Raw genomic sequence first — 19,297 nt, 5'->3', positions numbered from 1 at the left:
TTCTGCTGAAGCCCTCTTGTCGTAACCAGCAGCAGACCTCGACATTAGGATTTAGCTCCTAAGCAGAGTAGAATAGACTAGAATCGCCTAGCTTAGACAACTTCGTTGCGTATATGCAATAGTTCGTTTCTTTCCCGTACACATTTCTGTTCTGGCTGTTGATGTGCCCGTTCAGAGAGAGAGAAACTTCTCGAATTGACGTCATTGTTAGCAGCTGTTGTACGCATACAGCACATACGAAAGCCCAATATCACTTCACTGCTATCCTGCCTTTGCTCAGATACGATAGCTTAATTACATTTGTTACAGGATTGTGTTGCTGCGTGCCCAGTTAGAACAGCGGAACATCAAGTCCCTGGTTTATCGGCAGTGCTTTTGGAGGTTAATTGAAGAGGCCGGCTGCTGTTTTTTTTAAAAATGCGTTACGGAAGGCCTCTGGTTGTGTGTGTGTGCACACGCGCGTATTGGAAGGACGTCTGCGATTTCGATTTAACGCAGCCTGCCAGGCGCATAAAAAACAGGAAAGGTATACACGCAGCACGTAAACCCTGGCTGTAGGCTTGCTGTAGGCACACAAGGCCGACGAGTAAAAAGAAAAAAACTATTTAAAGCGAAAAAGATTAAAAGATTTGTAAAACATTCTTTAGCTCAAACCGCAGGATTTTCTGAATGTGCAATTACACGCGCGTTGCACCGCCTAACTGCGGCAATTCACTTCACGTCGTTGGCGCGATAACAGTCGGTGTTCGCGAGCAATTCAAAGGCACGGCCGCGCTATCCGGCAGTAAAATCTCAACTTTCGCAAATTTTCGTCTCAAGTCCGAGAGCACTGGGGGTGGAGGGGGGAGCGGGTGGGGGTGGAGGGGGGGCGGGGGGGGAGGGGGGCGGGGGTGAGGGGCACCAGCTGTCACACGCGCAGGTGGGCGCGCAACGCGTCCCCACAAGTTTACCCACCGCTTTGTGATGGGTGCTCTGGGCGTGTTGGTGAAGCCGACGCCCTTGGTATGGAACGAGCATAGGCAAAGCGGGACGCCGTGCATTGAGCCCGTTTGCAGACGTGTGTAGCTGAAGGCCAGGCGACGGGAAGCAAGCTCTGCGAAGGGGAAGTGGGACACGGCGCACTGCATCTGATGACCCCCCAACTGTGCTCCACCCTGGAAGACTCCCATCGCGCAGCGCCGATCGGTGAAAACTCAGCGTGTTTGTAAATGACGCTGCCCTATAAAGGGAGGGCCTGCCTTCGTTGCTTATGAGGACGGGACCGTCGTCCTAAAACGTCACCTGTGACAGATGTTACTTATTTTAAGGCCGCATTGTTATTGACGAATGCGTTGAGGTGTTGTTGTTGATTGTGTTCCACCACCACCAACGCAGCGGCGGTGGCAGCGGCAGCATTTCCAAATAATAAGCTCAGCGATCTGTTGTTGGGGCATCGAACGAGTCATCATTGCGAATGCTAAATTTAAGCACGAGTAATACCCTAATCTAGGCGAAAATGGACGTCATGGCTTTTGAGTCCCTCAGAATAAATGTAAATGAACGGAATCAACGTACCGTTACCCACCCAACCGTTCATCGAGTTTGGTTCGATCTCCAATGCGAAACGGCGTAAAGACAAACGCAGAAGGTCATGGGGGTGCGGAACAGATATTGGATACCCCGAGTTCTAACCCCTGTCCCCCCCTCCCGCCCCCCTCCACAAAAGTTATCACGTAACGCACAGAGACCAAAAGTATTAATCTGCGGTGCCAAGCCTCTTGGTGAACGAAGAACAAAGAACAAGGATCGCGCTTTCCCACACCGCCGCACCGCTGCCTGCGTGCGTACACACACGCGCGCCGTTCATCGTGGGTCCAAATGATTGGGAAGCTTGCGTCTTAAATCGATCAGGCGCTCGCCGAGCTCTCGACGCAAGCAAGCCCCGGCCGGCGGTGCCGCAGTTTGGCGTCCGCTCGCTTTGCCGTGACCGCATTCAAAAACTGAGGCTAATGAGAACGTGGGATAATCTCTCAATCTCTGCGGCCCTGTCAACTGCAAATTTGGCTGCGTCCATGCTGCCGCCTACCGCTCGCTTGTCTTTTTTCTTATCTCAACGATGAGCAATCCCTGACGGGGTCCACGGAAACGTGGATGCAAGAGAGAGTCCTTGGGGCGGGCGCTATTTCCCCCCTCTGATCTCAATCGTTCGAATAAAATGCACAGGAGGAGCACGTGGATAATGAGGTATGTATCCTGGACATTTGTGACAAAGAGCTTCATAGCTCATCGGATTCCTCCAGTCTGAATGAAGATTCTGCCTCTGATGTATGCGCACGTTCGAGATGTCGCATTGACCGTGAAGAAAACACGCTAAATAGGGCTTGGGCAGGATTCTTTTTCTTGAATTGAATGATACATTGATAAGCAAAGTACAAATAAACGGTGGTGGTTGAGACTCACAATGGAACGGCGGCCAAATGAAGGAATGCACCCAGGAAGACGCCGACTGGAGATGGGAGCACACATCTAGCTCCTGTGCAGCAATCTCCGTGGATTGCGCTGTCACAGCACTGTGGGAGATGGTGACGGCTTTGCGAGGAGGCTGACATCGAGCGGTGGATCGGTCATCACTGCTTCTGATATTCTGGCCTGAAAGTGGGTAAAAAGGCTAAGGGGCAATCAGTCATAATCCTTGGAGTCTTCTTAATGAGATGAATGACTTCATTTGGATTTGTTGACGCACAAGTTGCACGTTGTGAAATCCATTTGTTTGCAGCCGTCACGCAGATGGTGATGGCTTCACTCGTAATTCACAGAAACTGCTGGAGCTGACATTTCGCTACACGTTGAACATTACTGAAACCATAACACGAATGCACAAGTGTCTCCCACAGCAAACACACACCAGGACCCTCCTGTGTTTAGTTCGTTGTCCTTCCTCCGCACCTCCGATTAGCACGGTTGGCTACGTACGGTGTGAAAGAAGTTCAACGTACATGCATGCATACATGAAGAGTCCCAGCATGCTTTGCATATAGGAATGACCTCGCAATTCGTTGCTCGTATTCTGCACAATTGCACCACGGCACGATGTGTTGGTGGTACTGCAGTACACCAAAGCGTGAGCGCATGCGCGACGTAAGAACACGTCCTGCTAGAGCGGTGCCCTTAGCGCTACGAAACACTCGGCAGATGTGGACGAATGAGATCAACACATTCTTTGTCCGCTGGAGGGATTTCCGCGCAGAATGTGAATTTTTGCAGCTGTTTGCGATTCTGCGGGAAGTCCGTGGGTGTTTCTGTGGCTAATGAGTCTCAGAGCGGAGTTCTCCCGTCCCACGTCTATCTGACGAGGTGTGTGCTGAGTGTCGTGTTTACGAATGAAGCCGAGCTTCCGATCAGATTGTCCTTGCTTGCCCTTCAGAGGTCGACAACAAAGGGTCAAAGTTATAGATTCCTTGACAATGAAAAACCCATTAAAGAGCATTGAGACACTGTTGCTCTTCTCTTGTTCCCAGCCCTGAGTTAATGGTGGAAATTCCACATTGCTATGGGCGGGCGGGGGGGGGGGGGGGCGAGGCCATCCGTAAGAGCACCACCGCGGACTTCTCTGATTGTGAGACTTTCGCTCTCCCACTGAGCCACAGTTGGCAGAAAGTGGCCAATTAAACAAAAAATCGACTTGTTCAGTTTTTTTTATATTTTATATTGAAAGGTTAGTATTTTGAAAGCATTCTATTGTTGTACATTATGCAAAGGCCCTTTGTTTACCCCCCCAAAAAAGCCTCATTGAGACTTAAGACTCTTTATTTTCAGAAGGGTCCCGCATTATTGGGATGTTTGGCAATTTCCACGAATGAGTTTGTGTGGGGGAGGAAATCCGAGTACTCATGGAAATGTTACATACAGGAGAGGAGACACTCAAAGCTTCACACAAATACATTAAAGAATCCGTTGCTGTATTGCCACCTCTTGCCCATCAAGTAGCCAAATCCTAATAACACGGGGTAATTTGGTCAAAGGGAACTCTCACTCAACAAATGTTTTATCAGTTATATTATTTCATGGTAGCTTGTCAAGCATTTCACGTATACGCAACCCCATTGTTTTTCGCAAGGTCATCCAACTGCATTGGCCGAGGAAAATTTGGCTGCAAACATTTGACTGCCGCCGTGAACCAGGGCAGACCGTGGGGACTCCACCAAAACAATTTTCCACCCCTCATATTAGTGCAATGAAAAACACATGTGTACGGATCCTATGGCACGTGGAGCATCGAACCAAACATACGGTAAACCATGTGTACAAGGGCAACGGTGGGAAAGTGCCACTGCTGAGCTGAAATCGAGCTTGCTGTGCATATTCCGTCACTTCACTGTGCGCTCCAGAAAACGGAATTGGGGGGGGCGTTTAACAATGCATCGATTCATCAATTTGAAATAGATTATTTTGCTCGGCGAAGGGCTGAGTCAAACCCCCAACCATGATTTAAACTCGAAACCTTTGCATTGCGAAGCTGTCCGCTCTATCGCTGGGGCCACCTGGCCAGTTTTATTATCATTGAGTATTCGGGCAGGCTGAGGTGACTGGCCAGGCCTGAGGTTAATGCCCATGTTGGGTACTGGAGCCAGCGCCTCTGAAACACCAGGTCAATGCCCCAGGGCATGTGAGTGAAATGCATGTGTGGTCAGTGTGGTGGTATCAGCCAGGTCACACATGACTGCACAAACACGCCGGTCCGTAATTGGCTGTTTGCGGTAAGTAAGGTCACAGTCAGTGCCCGGAGTACATAAACTTGTTTTAGGCCCGAGGCTTGAAGCCTGAATAGGGCCGGGGAATTAAACTAGTGGTGCCAGACCTACGGTACAATGCAGTTTCATAGTGGCTCTAGAGCATCTAGTCCGAGGTGATCGCAGAGATGGAGCGATTTAAATCCGCTCGTTTGCAGATGCCGAGTGGATTATCACATCGCAGGACCCTAAGAGGTCGTGACTGTTTGGATAGATCTTCATCCAGCAGTGGATTAACCATGGCTGCTGATGATGATAATGAGTGCCTAAATGCTGGGCAAGTCCATCATCGGGACGAAATGGGTGTTGTTGATCATGTTTGCACTGTCCTTCTACTGTTCACCTTTTGGCATCCTGTCTTCTATAGCATTGGTGCATGCCAATCAGTTTCAATGACTAATGTGTACATTATCGAAGCATATTTATTTTAATTTTATTTTTTTTGGCCGCAAGTAGGTGTGGCTAATGCAGACTTGATGCCTTGTAATTCGTGTCTCTATGGTGGTGCTTGAACATCTTTATGCCAGATAAGGGTATAGGCCTTTTTTTACACAACTCATTATATATCCAAGTAATTTGGGCGATCTCTCGTAGTTAACTCGAGACCGGATTGCGAGCCGGTGGTGGTGGTGGGGGGGAATCTGTGAACTGGAGTGCCATGGTTGCATTTACGGGTGAGGGTGAGGAATTTATTGTGGGGTATATTACGAATGATGTGGAGTTTTTTTTAAGTGAAGGGCTTTTGTAAAGTTCCAGTCGTTATACATTGGGGAGATGTCTGGTAGTTCTGAATTCTGAAAGCATCGCAATTTCTTTTTTCTTCCAGATTTGAGCCTGGTAGCTGCAGTCCATTTTTGTGTGTTGCAAACAAACTAAATGCCCCCTTGTTCGGATGCTCGAACAAAAAAAAACTCCTCCAAAAGACAGACAGCATTGTTCCAATTGAAATGCTCCTTAACAGGATGCTGTGATGTCAGGCTAAAAATATGCACAGAGAAGGGGGCTTTTTATTTCGAGCTGTGAGCTGACCAGGATGAGAACCGGTAAATAAAAAGGGCCCGTCGGTTTGTTTGCTTTGTTTTCTCTTCTTTTTGCGTGTGTGTTTGCCGCCCGTGATTTACGTTGGGGTTTTGTTGTGGGTGTTTGTGAATGCAGGGAGACAGGGGCCTTCCTGGGCTGCAGGGGCCTTCAGGCCTTCCAGGATTTCCGGGGCCCGAGGGGCAGCCGGGCCTGAGGGGTCCCAAGGCACGTTCGATGATCTCCACACCTCGCCTGTGGCCCCTTTCCTCCCGACCTCTTAACCCTTGCCAGCTCTGCGCCACTGTGGTCTCCCATCACCATTAAAACACACACACACAGATGCGCCACGTTCGCTCTGACCAATTTATTTTTCTTGTGACATAAAACTCTGTGATGGATTGGTCAATGTCAATGCTCTAAAGAGGCAAAATGTTAATCTTAGGTGATTTTTTGTGCAATGGTCCTTCTAAAGGAAGAATCAAGGGAAGCGTTAACCAGAAAAAGCCTGACCATAGGCCTCAACATTATATTTGATATTTTTTACCATATTTAAAAATATTTTTGCTGATGAATATATTTGTACTCATAATGACTACCCCAGTTCAATAGCTATGAATGATTACATTATCATGCTCCATGAAGCAAGTTTATTATATATACTGCAAACCATGCTGTTAATGAGTGCTCTAAGAATTATTAACGAACATTTCTGGAAGGCAATGACCCAGTCTTGAAAAGTTGACATTGATTTGAAGACCTCCGCCCCCCCCCCCGACCAAACGTTAGAGTAAAATCCTTTTCTGCAACTTCAGTAGCCCGTTACCTCCTTGGCAGACAACGGCCTGTGGGACATATTCCAAGGTTCTTGTCACGCCATCTCCTCATCCTCACTTTGAATTTGTTTGCAAAAAATACTATCTGATTCAAAAGAAACAAAAGGGGAGGAGCACATGTTTTTCAAAACAAGCCGGTTGTTTGGCAGCGACGTTATTTGACTCGTATGGAATTGCGAGTGGGCTTTGGGCGGGGACACATCTCGCCTATGAGACGGCTCAAGGACAAAACGCTGGCGACGGAATGGCGTCCAAAGGAGAGATAGAATAGCGAGAGCCGGTGAGAAGTCTTCTTTCCAGCGGTAGATAGAGCGTGGTTGACGAAGACTTTTCTTTTCCCAGTGAAGCGCATCTTTAATTGTGTAGTTCACCAAACGTGTGGTTTGTTTCGATGTCCGTCCTGAAAAGTTTGACTCCCATCCGTAGAGCAAGTGGGAGTTTTTCCTGGAACCCATATTGTCCCCCGCCACCCGGCCCCCAAATGCAATCGTTTATCTTCCGGCAAAACAAGTGGCGATTACATTTTTAAGTTAAGGTCAAGCAGCAGGAGCTCTAATCAGCGCCATAAAGTCAGAGCGATCAACAGCGAAACGATATTCATCGCCCGCCGGAGCGCAAGAGGCAGCAGGAGAAACAAAGTTCGCAACCTCTGCTTGTGTTCTATCGGCGCAAACCACTCTCAACCACATGGCCACCAGGGTCAGGTTAATCAGTTGTGGGGCCCCTTTCTAAAGTTCGCTGTTGAGAAAAGTAGTTTTGCCTGCAGTATGAGGAGAGGCTCTCCTCCCATTGGCCTCTTAACGGCGTTGTTTGTGCCAAAGAAACAACGTGGCAAGCTGTGGGGCCCCTTCTGCACGACGCGAGCACATGGAGTATTGGCATTCAGGGTCGCAACTATTGGGGGGGGGGGGGGTTATGCGCCAGCGTTACAAGATGCATAGGGGGGCCCGGTCGGCCACAAGGGGGGCCCCGAATCGACAAAAAATGTTAAGAAAAAATTATTCGACAAAAATATTCCAATGATGAACTAATGAATGCCAAAAATTGTTACAATTGAAAACACATTTACGAAGAATACACACGGCGTAAAATTTAGTAGCGCTACTGATGGTGTTTGTAACTGAACATGTCCATTAAAGCAAGGCACATGGTAACTTCATCGTGAGTATTGCACCTTTAAATATTTGTTATTAATAATGTCACTGTGAGACTGTCTTCCTCTAAACCCACTACACGGTGCAACTAGAATAACAAATATCGTTATCGCCTACATATTATTATTGTATGCGGGTTACAAAACATCCGTAGCTTTTTCAGTAAAAGCGAGTCGGGAGAAAGGAGAGGAGGGTCGCACAGTCGTATCTTGCCGACCCACCCCGTTGAAAGAGGTCATTGTGCCCCTGCCAGCCTCCGTGCTGATGTTGGTAACGGAGAGATGAGCGCTGGAATAAAACATCTGCGGGAACAGTGGCCTCTTCCATTAATAGATCAATAAACGGGGCGGTGTAACGTCGACCAATCGAGACACTTCATGGGACCTCCTTTGCCAGTACCAAAATATACTAATAGGGGTTGTCCCCTTTTTTCTGGCAACAAAACTGACACCTTTTGCAAGGAATCATGCTTACATTAACCACAATACTTGCAGTCAAATGCAAAAAAAAACAATACTCTGATAATTTATGCATTGTCTTTGAAACTGATTGGTCCACACCAGAGACAGCTTTCTTTAGAGCCTAGTCTCATATGGTGTTCGACCAGATGACGCCAAAAGGCGCACAGTTCAAGACAACGCAACTACCAGAGTAATGAGAGCTCGGGTTGAGCAGCTACATCATGGGACCTCCTTTGCCAGTACCAAAATATACTAATAGGATTTTCCCCCTTTTTTCTGCCAACAAAACTGACACCTTTTGCAAGGAATCATGCTTACATTAAGCAAAAAAAAGGGGAAAACCCCTATTAGTATCGAGACACTTGGTCAAGGTTGTGTCGGGGCGACCCGCATGGCAGCAGTTTGTAACCGGCCCGCATTGTTTGCATTGGATTCGAGTGTTTGTGGGCTGGCTCACAGATTCTCGAAGGTGACATGAGATACCTGCTGTGCCAGATGCTCGTTTGATTGAAATTTCCGAACATTCGCTTACAGGGCTGGACTGTTTACATGCCAGTGTCAGCGTCCCCTGACGCACAGTCACAAGTTTCGTATGAGAAGGATGTTCTTCTATTGCTTGCGGGACTTGTCCGCAAAGGGTGTGCCCTTAGCAAAGTGTAGAGGTTTTTTTCGTCTTCAAGAATTGTAAATAAGGAAATAAAGATGTTACATTTGCACTCCATGAGTTTAATTTTTTTTAACACTGGTTTTTTTTTACAAATCTGCTTAAGATTTAATTCGTAGGGAGTTTTATTAAGGACTCTCTCATATGGTTTAGATGTTGCCTATTGTTTATAAACACGACCCTCTATTGGCAAAGGATAACTTACACGATATGTATGTTTAAATTCTGAGCTTTCTTAAGACAATGTTAAATACTTAACAGGTTGGTATTCAATGTAAGCATATACATTACCATACATTCCGTAAAGTAAAAAAAATGCTGTCATGGCCAGCAATACCAGCCTCATTTCACGTAGTAATTTAACTCATGATGAGAAACTGCCGGTTGATTGATGGTTGGCTCGAGTCAGCGAGCGATGTGGCACACCTGTAACGAAATAACAATGTGTGTGAACGTGCCTCCACTAACATTATTTGACCTTTTACTTTCAGGGTGACAGTGGAGACTCTGGCCCGTATGGACCAAAAGGAAATCGCGTAAGTTGCTTGAGTACATTATCTTGAACGACGTCTTAAAAGTCGTTGTTCCCGCAAGTCGATTCTGAGAATTCCCATCAGTAAATACGAGGCGTGCAGCGGCTCTCCCCCCAAACTCGCGATTCGATGAATTGTCACGATTTACTTTATTGTTATTATTGGCATCGTGGTTACTGCGGTGGCGGCAGGAATCATGTGAATGAATTTCACGCGACGTCTGCGAATCTCAATCACGCACGATTCGATGTGTGCGTCGTGGGTGTGAGGATCTATTAAAACCGAAGAAATAGACGCCCTGCTACTTGCACGTTGAATCCTGCATTTTCGCAAATGCCGACAATGTCGTGTTTCACAACTTAACGTGGTCTCGTATAATTTCTATTGGCCCGCGTCTGTTTTTATCTACCCTGTATACTTGCATGGCTCAGTGTTGACATAGTTCCACAAGGTCATCCCTCAGGCAAGGCCGCAATGCTCTGTCTTGGATTTATTTTCTCTGGTCAAAAAGCTCCGAGATTGCAATTCTCACGATGCTTACATTTTTTGTCCACGTTTTGTCATGTTTCTCCCCAACCCACACCCCCCTGAGTAGACAGCGACCTTTAGAGGGTGGGTGTGTTGTGGCAGATGTTATGAATGCAGGGCCTCTCACAGGGGGGTGTGGGAGTGTGGCGAGGTAGGCAAAGGGTCAATTTTGTCCTAGGTCTCGCACAAAATAAGGGCCCCACCATAGATAGGTCTATTTGTTTCGTTTTCTCTAATGAATAAGAGGACACACACACATACACACATGGCATTCTGTCCCAGGCTTCCCAGGTAATGAACGTAACCAATGCCTTCTCAGGAGACGGAACGCCGATATGGAGCAAAAATGTGTGTGTCATCCGAGTCGGGCCTGCCTGGCAATTTTTTTTTATCGTAATCACTGGAGATCTTCCAGAAGCAGGGGCGAGTGGGGGGGGGGTTAAAATGTGTCATGTGTTATTATGTTATGCAGAGTTGTGAAATATGGCCACTACAGCCTTAATATTTTTCCAATCGGCAAATGTTATTTGGAAAAAGGCACCTCGGGTGCCTGAGATAATTTCGCTCAAATGGAACCCTTTCACAGCACCGCTTAGCGTTTTCAAATTCATGAGCAAACAGTAAGCAGTCTGTGTGTGTGTGTGGGTGGTGGCTTGGTATTTGTCCATGTGCTTTTGCTTCAATGTATTAATTTAATTATATGGGTCGGAATTATCGCGGATATAAACACGTATCGTGTAGCCAAGGTTACAACACAGGGCATCAACATTGTAACAGTCTCGTGGAGCGATATCTGTGCCGCGTGTACGTGTGTATGTCTTTGTCTCTTACTGAAGTAGGAAGCGGTAGTGCAGCGTTTAGCTGCGCTACGAACCAGGCCACCCGAGTTCGATTCCCGCTTGCGGCCAAAATCAGCGACGATTATCTGAACCGGTCCTGGGCATCCCCTAGGTAGACTCAGCCCCAAATGAGTACCTGGTGCGGTGTGCCGTGCCAGCCTTCATAGGTGCTCGCTAACAGCACTTGCCCCAACAGTCTGTTAAGGCTATATGGGGGATTTTTGTCTCTTATTGAAAAGCCTGCGTTTGCTATAATAGACCCATTTCGCATGATTACAAATGTTTATAAAGTGTACCACAAGAAGTGTTGCAGGATCACGTTGCGAATCCACCTCTTTTCTTATCTAGGATGTTACATAGCGCTTTACAAGAATGATAAATTGGACATTAGTTATTGGCTGATGGGGAAAAGAGGATGGGGTTTGAGTGTTGGGGAGGCAAAGGGATGACAAGGAAGGGTGATGATAGCGATAGGGAGGCCAGGTGAGGAAGGATAGTTAATGTTTTAAGGATGCGGACAGGATAGGAGTTTAAGGGATACACTATTGCAAAACATATGAGTAAAAAAATATCAAGTTTAAGGAAGAAGAGCTAGTAAGAGGAATAGATCAATATAAAGAAGGGAAGAGAGGGAGGGTGGTGAGGGAGGCGGAGAGCCTCCCTCACCACCATTCCTGCAGCTGCCCCCTTTAGAATCTCGATAGAATTTTTATTTATTTACAACTGATTTTTCTTGTTTATTTTGTTGTCCTTCTGCCGTACCTCCAATTATCACGGTTGGCTGCGTGCCATGGTGCGAAATAAGTAAAACATGCATACATAGTCCTCTTTAATGCAGTAAAAAATTTTTTTAAAGTAACAAGTTTTTGGATATATTTAGCGGAAAACATATCAACACCGGATAATTTGGATGCCCTGGGGCTCGTTAGTGCTGCCCTGCATGCCCCTGAGTATCATCGTCAATTGTTGTTTTTGTTGTTGGTGGTGGTGCGTAGGCCCCGGTTGCTCCGACGTTTCCCCCCCCTGCCCTGAACCTCACTTGTGGTTTTTTTGTGTTTTAAATTTAGTTGAAAACATTTTTATTTAGATAAAGTATACATGTGAATGTTGTTTTTTTGTTTCCTTCAGGGTGCCCCAGGAATGCCAGGATTTCCTGGGACACCGGGTATTCCGGTAAGATTTATATATATATACATATAAAACCCAACACAATATTTTAGTTTAAATCTGTAAATACAAATGAGCAAAGCGGAAATATTTTTTGGACTAGATATGAAAATGTACAATATCAAACTTTGAGTTGTTTTTTTTTTACATTTTATTTATTTTCAGGGTTTGCCGGGACAAGATGGCCCTCAAGGGCCTCACGGTATCCCAGGATGCAATGGGACTAAGGTAAGGCCCCCAGTCTGGCTTTTAAGTGTTGTTTTTACTTGCGTGCACCGTTTGAGTTTGAGATTATTCGATTTGCACGGATGGTCCCGCTGAGCCAGTGGCCCGGGTATTTCTGTACCGTTTCATCGAGTGGCACATGACCAATTTAAAGCGAGTGCTAAAGAATTATGCCTGGGGGGATGTTTTGTAGAGAGTTTTGCGCAAATGCAATCAGGAAGGCATGCTCATTTTGCAAAGTGCATCCATCATTATTTAATCACGTGCTAAATATTTGACTCTTGTTAACATAAATTACCGTGCCATGTCCATAACGTCCATTAAATCATAATGATAGCGGCTGAGAAACATTCCAGGCTTGCAGGAGGTGAATGAAATACAAATACTGTATCCGGCGGGGGGGGGGGGAAGAAACATGATAAACATTGCAAGGCAAGATAAAATAAATGAAATGTATGAGATTTCTAGATACCATAGGGTATATATTTGGACAAGGTGCTAAGTGAGGCTGATAAGTGATAAGGTATGGGTTAGGTTGGCTTTGAAGAGGCATGGGAAGGGGCGAGGAGAGGCAGGACAAATCAACTCTGGGCCCTCTTGAGTTTATTTGGAACACGTAGAGCCCCATTGCAATTCTACTGCCTTACCCCTCTAAAGCAACACGCAGGAGGATTATCACCATTCCAAGTCTGAGCCTTTAACCTCCTTAGAAACCCATTGGCTGACGGTTTAAAATAGCTTGAGCAGAGGTCCATATATGTGTGTATGTAGGATTCGCAGAGCACCACAACAATAACTAATGAGTTTGTTTACCAAGAAGTTTGCTCAGCCTTATCTTGAAAACGATACCCTTACTAGCAATGGTTATAACTCTATTTTGCCACACTGCTTCATTGAGATTCTTATCTCGGGGGGTTATGCAACCTCCAAGCGGTGTCCCACAGTCTGTGTGTGTAACGTGCCGATATGCTACGAGTTGGCCATGTTGTAAACTAATCGCACGCCGTTTCTCTCTTGAAAACCATGAGCTGACGTATTCCATAAACCCCCTTTGCCTTGCGAATCATGGATTGTTTACGTTGTGTACACGATTCTAATATTGTGACATTGTTGTCTTATAAGTAAGTCAAAATTTTAAAGGCCGTGCCTCCAGCAACTCCGAACCAATTCTTTGACCACTGATCGCATGACCCACAAATCTTATTACAGTACCATACATCGTGCGACTTGCATTCACACAGTGCCTGAATGCAGCTGCTATTCCACTTAGTGCACCGAAATAAATATAGGACACAAAGCCTTAGCCGGCGGTAGGGCGAGTGGCTCGCAATCGGAAGGTTGCAAGTTCAACTCCTGGTTGGGGGTCACCTCAGCCCATATCTTCTCGAGGATCGATAAAATAGGCACCACTTTTTGGGGACGTTGGCAGCAGTTGTCATATGGGGATGACCCCCCCCCCCTCTCCGAATGTGGAATTTCTACGAATTTGCCCAAGGCTGTAAATTGGGAAATGAGCAGCAGCCTCGGCGATCAATTGAAATAACTTAAACTTGTTTTAAAAGTCATCCCTTCCACAAAGTCCTAAGCTGCACAATAACAACAACAACAGCATTCTTGTTTCAGGAGTGTTGTCGTAGCCTGCGTACACACAGCAGGCTAGGTGGTGGCTAACCCTCGTGAGTAAACGTTTTAACAGAGGGATTAGTGCTGCACACAAAACTAGAGCAACAGACCAGAAAAGTTTCGTCTCAAGTTTACACCACTGGCTTTTGCCTTGTTTGCCACAGGGAGAGAGAGGATATCCTGGCGGTCCGGGATTACCAGGATTACTGGGCCCAACGGTAAGTGCTTTCCGTCTTTTAAATCCTTTGAAGGTTAAAGACCCTGAAAAAGATAAAATAAACATCTCCACTTCCCTGTTCTGCATCTCCACATAAAACAAAAATTTATATAAAAGAACAATTATAATTAAGACAGCATTACGAAATTAATTAAACGTGCTTTCATGTCTTTATTATAGTTAAGACATTCCTAATTATAATTATCACAGCATGAAACATTTATTATGCATGCATTTAATTGTTTTATTATAATGAAAAGAGTCCTAATTATAATTAAGAGAGTATTAAAATCTGATTCATACATTTATGGATAGTTTTCATTGTAATGTTTACTACCCATAATGCTCCGCAATATTCCATCACCCATAATTCTCCCATGACCCATAATTCTACACACCAGTGCAGAATAAGCTCTTAAAAAATATGCTGCCTGTGCAAGTCACTTTCTTATTTTATATCGATGTAATTGTGACTGAACAATTACTATTGGGAGGCTATTGTTGAAAGAAAATATACATTAAAGAAAAACACTTTATCTTTTGATTTTACCAGGTAAGGCACACTGAGCTATAGCTCTTTTTTTAGAAGCAACCTGTCCACAAATGATATCTCTCCGAAGTGGCTTATCACGTGGAAATGTATAGCAGCCAAATACTCTAAACGAAAGTTGATTCTAAATGTGGGGGGAATAACCGGAGAACCCGGAGAAAAATCCACACGATCACGGGGGAGAACACGCAAACTCCAAATATTCAGCAGCAGGCGTCAGGGTTGGGATCGAACTAACAACTGGGCGAGGAAGATATCATGTCCGCCACTGTGCCCCAAAGCAGCTTCACGTTTGCACAGGCGCAGTGTGTACTTGTTTAGAATTACAATAGTTGGCCCAACATCAAAACAATTACTCGAGGCATCCCTGGCATGCAGACGGGCATTTGGGTGAATTAAACCCAGCCTAGCTTAATGAAATCGACACGTACAGGAATGAAAAAAACTTTTTTTTATTCTTGCAGCATTTGCATGTGTGCGAGTTGCGAACAAAGTGGTGGCGTAGTGGTGAGCGGTGGGGAAGTGGTTTTTAGCTCCCTGCGCGAGTTCAATTCTCGCTCGCGTCCAACAGCTGTGGTGAATATCTAAACCAGTTCTGGGCTTCCGCTCGACAATACGTCAATGAGTGGAAGCCGCAATGGCAGTGGCGAACAAGCTCTATAAAGAAACAACAACAAAAAAACCCAACACTTCGGCCTGAAAAGAAAAAAATAATCTATGCAAGTATTATTGATGAATGAGCTATCAGGCCTCCACTTGGTAAACTCGGCCTAAATAAACGACCGCATCTCGCGGTGTGTAAACATCAGCGGCGAGGAGACGCTGATATTTACGCACCGAGGCCATCGTGGCGAGCTGTTTCTGACGGGTGTGTGTCTCTGTTGTCGCGTCACGATATATGTTTTCTCTTTGCAGGGAATACCGGGAATGCCAGGCATGAAGGTAAAGCCGTCTGTCTGTCATGTGCTTCTACGATTAAAACACCAACCACAGCTATCGTGCTCCGAGACGCCGTGGCTCCCAATTGTGTAAATGTAATTTAGGCTACGTTGCCACCTTGTGTCCGTGTCTTGTCAATGCAGGCGCGCCAAGATATTACATTTACGAAATCATACAGACAACTCCCATGTAATAAAACCATGGGCGGAGTTTGAGGGGGGCGTGGGGCAATGCCCCCCACAAACTGAACACAATTATGAATTTATTTTCAGTAGTTTATAATTAAGATAAAAATAAATGAATTAATCATATGCACCCGCGATTGCGGATGTGAGGGACAAAGCAAACCAAACTCTACCTACGAATAAAACTCTATAGTTTGCATAACCACAAACGTGTTCACATTCGATGAACGTTTGCACGTGTAATTCTAAAGCGCCCTTCACTACCCATCAGTGGGCGGGTCTCTTCTTGCCAGCTCGGCTGACGGCAGTGTGTGCGCGATTGTTTATTGACCCCTGAATATTGGATAGGGGCGGCACGAGGATGGATTAAAGCAGGGGCCTCCGGGAGCAATTGTGTTTTAAGGAGCCCACAAAAATCCAAATAAAAAAGCCGTCATGACGGTCGAAATGCAAAACCGTGGCACCAGCGCCATTTGGTCGATGAGGCCATAACCGTCCGCGCGTGCTTCGACTTTTAAACGTAACCCCCTTTTCGATTTTTACGTCGCACTTAAAAGCGAGACCTGCAGTGGCCGGGGCGAATAGCGTCGGGGCGCGCGTGGCATTCGGCGTGGGTGGCGGTAAAACGGCAAAAGGAATGAATTGAAAAGACAAACAAAGAGGGCGTCCCCACCCACCCCATATGCAATGCGGCCCAGGGTGTACAAGCCTGCCATGGGTTCGATCAAACGCCCCCCTCCCCACCCAAAATCCAAGCGTCGTCTGTCTGGGTGGTGCTTCGCGTTGAGCATTTTTCTCCTTGCCGTGCGCTACGACACCGGCGGTGTGCGCGTCGATGACAAACGCACGTGGACCGACCCGGGAAAGCCACCGTTGGATTCCGGGCACGGTTTAGCGAGCGCCACGCTACGGAACCCGGTGGCCCAAGTTCTGAACCGGTTCTGGGCCCTCCCTTAGGTCGAATCGGTCTCAACTGAGTACCTGGTGCGGCGTGTAAACGTCGCGACGCGGGAGCCCAAAGGTGGCCGGGCGTGGTGCTGGCCACCCACGGCCTCGTGTGCCGTGCCGGCCTTCGTAGGTGCACTTGGCCCCAACGGTCTGCTAAGGCTACAAGGGGGATCTTTGTGTTTGTTTGCTGTTAAGAAAACGCAACCGAAATAATTTTTTTGTTCCGCATCTCAATTTTGCAGTGGCCTTGTTTGCCCCATTCTACGTCGATTGCTTGGCAAACGCCTCGTGACAAAAGCAGAAAATTCGGAACAAAATTCTGGCGAGGCCGTGAGAGACCCTGGGGCAAGGATATAAAAATCTTGCCTGGGGCGCTGTAAAACGCGATCGCTTACTTTGGCTAACCTTGAGGACGCATTGGTCCGCCACTTAGGAAGTTATCGTCATGAAAATGCCCACGGGTCTTCCGTCACATCGGCAGTAGCAGTGGGTTCGTGTGCGGGGGCCGCGAGCCTGCCGCTGCAACAATGAGAGGATGTTGAATGAGGCCGCCACTTCATCTTTGTGTTTGTTTGTTTTTTCTCGCAGGGCGATCCTGGAGAGTTCTTTTCTTCGTTTCCGGGGCAGAAGGGCGACGCTGGTTTTCCTGGAATTCCGGGGCAGCCCGTGAGTTTCGCTTGCTGGTGGTGCACGAGGTCACAGATTTATACTTTTTACAAATGTTCACACCAGTTGCTGAACACAGGCTCTGAGGCCCAAATAACATCAAGCGGATGTACATTGTCCCGGCGACGAAGAGCAACACGTTCATGAGGAGCGGTGGGGGTGACGCGGCCCAGCGGGAGCGTTCGCCACTTATTGCGGAGGTTCTTAGATCGAGCCCCACGCCTTTTGAGGATCCCAAGAGGAAGCCACGTGTGTTGGTGCCATGATCGATATTTGTCAAATAAATATTTTTTTTACTCCATTGTAAACACGTAGCATCATCGCCCCCTACTGGGACAACTTAGCAGAACCCTTCTGGAAGCGAGTTGATAATGACATAAATGTTACGTTATTTCATTTATATATTAGTATAATCGTAACAGTAAACTAAATACTGAAATGTATATCTCTGCTTGAGAGACGTAGAGAGATATCTCTGCTTTAGGGTGCCGCAGTGGATTGATGTTAGGGGCCGTCCATAAATGACGTCACGTACCTAGGGAGGGGCGGGGGGGTCAGACATTTGTGACGATGTGTGACGAGGGGTTGGGTGAGAAATGTGACGTCACATCAAAATGCGCAACTTTTAATAAATATAGACAACACGTTCTACTTAATTAAATAGACTTTTTTAATAAATGTTTTCTCCTACAACATCAGAGTGCAGCGGCATATTAAATACGCACTACAATGACAATAGTTTAAAGCGATTTGAAGCATGTTTTATTTTTTTTGGGGGGGGGTGGCAGAGCTTTTTGACGTCACATTTGAGGGGGGGTCTGACACTTTGTGACGCCATGTGACGAAGGGGGGGGGGGGGTCAAAAGTCGTCCAAAATCGCGTGACGTCATTTATGGACGGCCCCTTATCTCCTTCAAACCATGGCGATCCCCGTAATGTGTGTGTGTATGCTATAATGTGTGTTTGCTATAATGTGTGTGTGTATTTGCATGCTATAATGTGTGTGTTTGTATATTATAACGTGTTTGTGTGTATGCTATCATGTGTGTGTTTGTATGTATGCTATAAGGTGTGTGTGTATGCTATACTGTGTCTGTATGCTATAATGTGTGTTTACATGCTATAATGTGTGTTTACATGCTATAATGTGCGTGTGTGTGTTTGTGTTTCAGGGGCAGCCTGGGAGCTCAGGACTGCCAGGACCATTTGGGCCACCTGGACAAAGAGGTTTTCCTGTGAGTTTGTGCGTGTGTTTGTCTTTCGGCGTGGATCTGTGAGTGTTTGCATTTGTGCGTGTGTATTTTTCCGTGTCTTTGTATGTGTGAGTGTTGCGTCTGTGTCTTTGTCTTTTTTGTATTTGTGCAGGGAGCGGTAGTGCAGCGGTTAGCGCTCTGCGCTACGAACTCGGCGACCCGAGTTCAATTCCCGCTCACGGCCAACACCGGTGACGATTGTCTGATCTGATCCTGGGCCTCCCCTAGGTCGACCCAGCCTCAAATGAGAACCTGGTGTAATATTCTTGGGTCTTTCGGTAAAGTCACGTAGAGTACACCTGGTGTAATGTGTACACATCAGACAAAGGCGGCTGGGCGGTGATGCTGGCCACCCGCCCTCTGGTGTGCCGTGCTGACCTCACAAACAGCACTTGCCCAAACAGTCTGTAGAAGGCTATACGGGGGATCTATGTCTTGTTTATGTGTGTGGGGAGCAGTGGCACATTTTCATGCTCACCACGGTTACTCAGCACAGGCACAGAGATCCAAAATGCCAAGTGGACAGGATGAAACGACACAGTTTACATTTTTAAAGATAACAGTTCATAGATTTCTGGAATTGGTTGAGAACTTTGGGAAACAGTCGACGGGAGGGAATTCCAAAGTGGAGCAGTGCGCGGGAAGAAGCGGAATGAGAGGGTGTTTTGATCTCCAGTAGTGCGGCGGTTGTGTGCGTGTATGTTGAACTTCTTTCGCACTGTA

The 19,297-nt window shown here is 46.6% G+C and overlaps 1 protein-coding gene across 1 annotated transcript in view; it reads left to right on the top strand.

The window, feature by feature from the left end:
* The window catches only part of LOC144732616 (uncharacterized), a 146,662-nt gene that overhangs the window by 61,671 nt on the left and 65,694 nt on the right, over positions 1-19,297 (top strand). The window contains exons 3-10 of the mRNA XM_078614111.1: positions 5,925-6,014; positions 9,393-9,437; positions 11,930-11,974; positions 12,134-12,196; positions 13,981-14,034; positions 15,499-15,525; positions 17,244-17,321; positions 18,494-18,556. Coding sequence (XP_078470237.1) covers positions 5,925-6,014; positions 9,393-9,437; positions 11,930-11,974; positions 12,134-12,196; positions 13,981-14,034; positions 15,499-15,525; positions 17,244-17,321; positions 18,494-18,556 — 465 coding nt within the window. The remainder of the gene's footprint in view (positions 1-5,924; positions 6,015-9,392; positions 9,438-11,929; positions 11,975-12,133; positions 12,197-13,980; positions 14,035-15,498; positions 15,526-17,243; positions 17,322-18,493; positions 18,557-19,297) is intronic.

The sequence above is a fragment of the Lampetra planeri genome, chromosome 43 (genome assembly GCF_965212315.1).
Source record: "Lampetra planeri chromosome 43, kcLamPlan1.2.h2, whole genome shotgun sequence".
Taxonomy (NCBI): Eukaryota; Metazoa; Chordata; class Hyperoartia; order Petromyzontiformes; family Petromyzontidae; genus Lampetra; species Lampetra planeri.
This window is presented reverse-complemented; position numbering and strand designations above follow the sequence as displayed.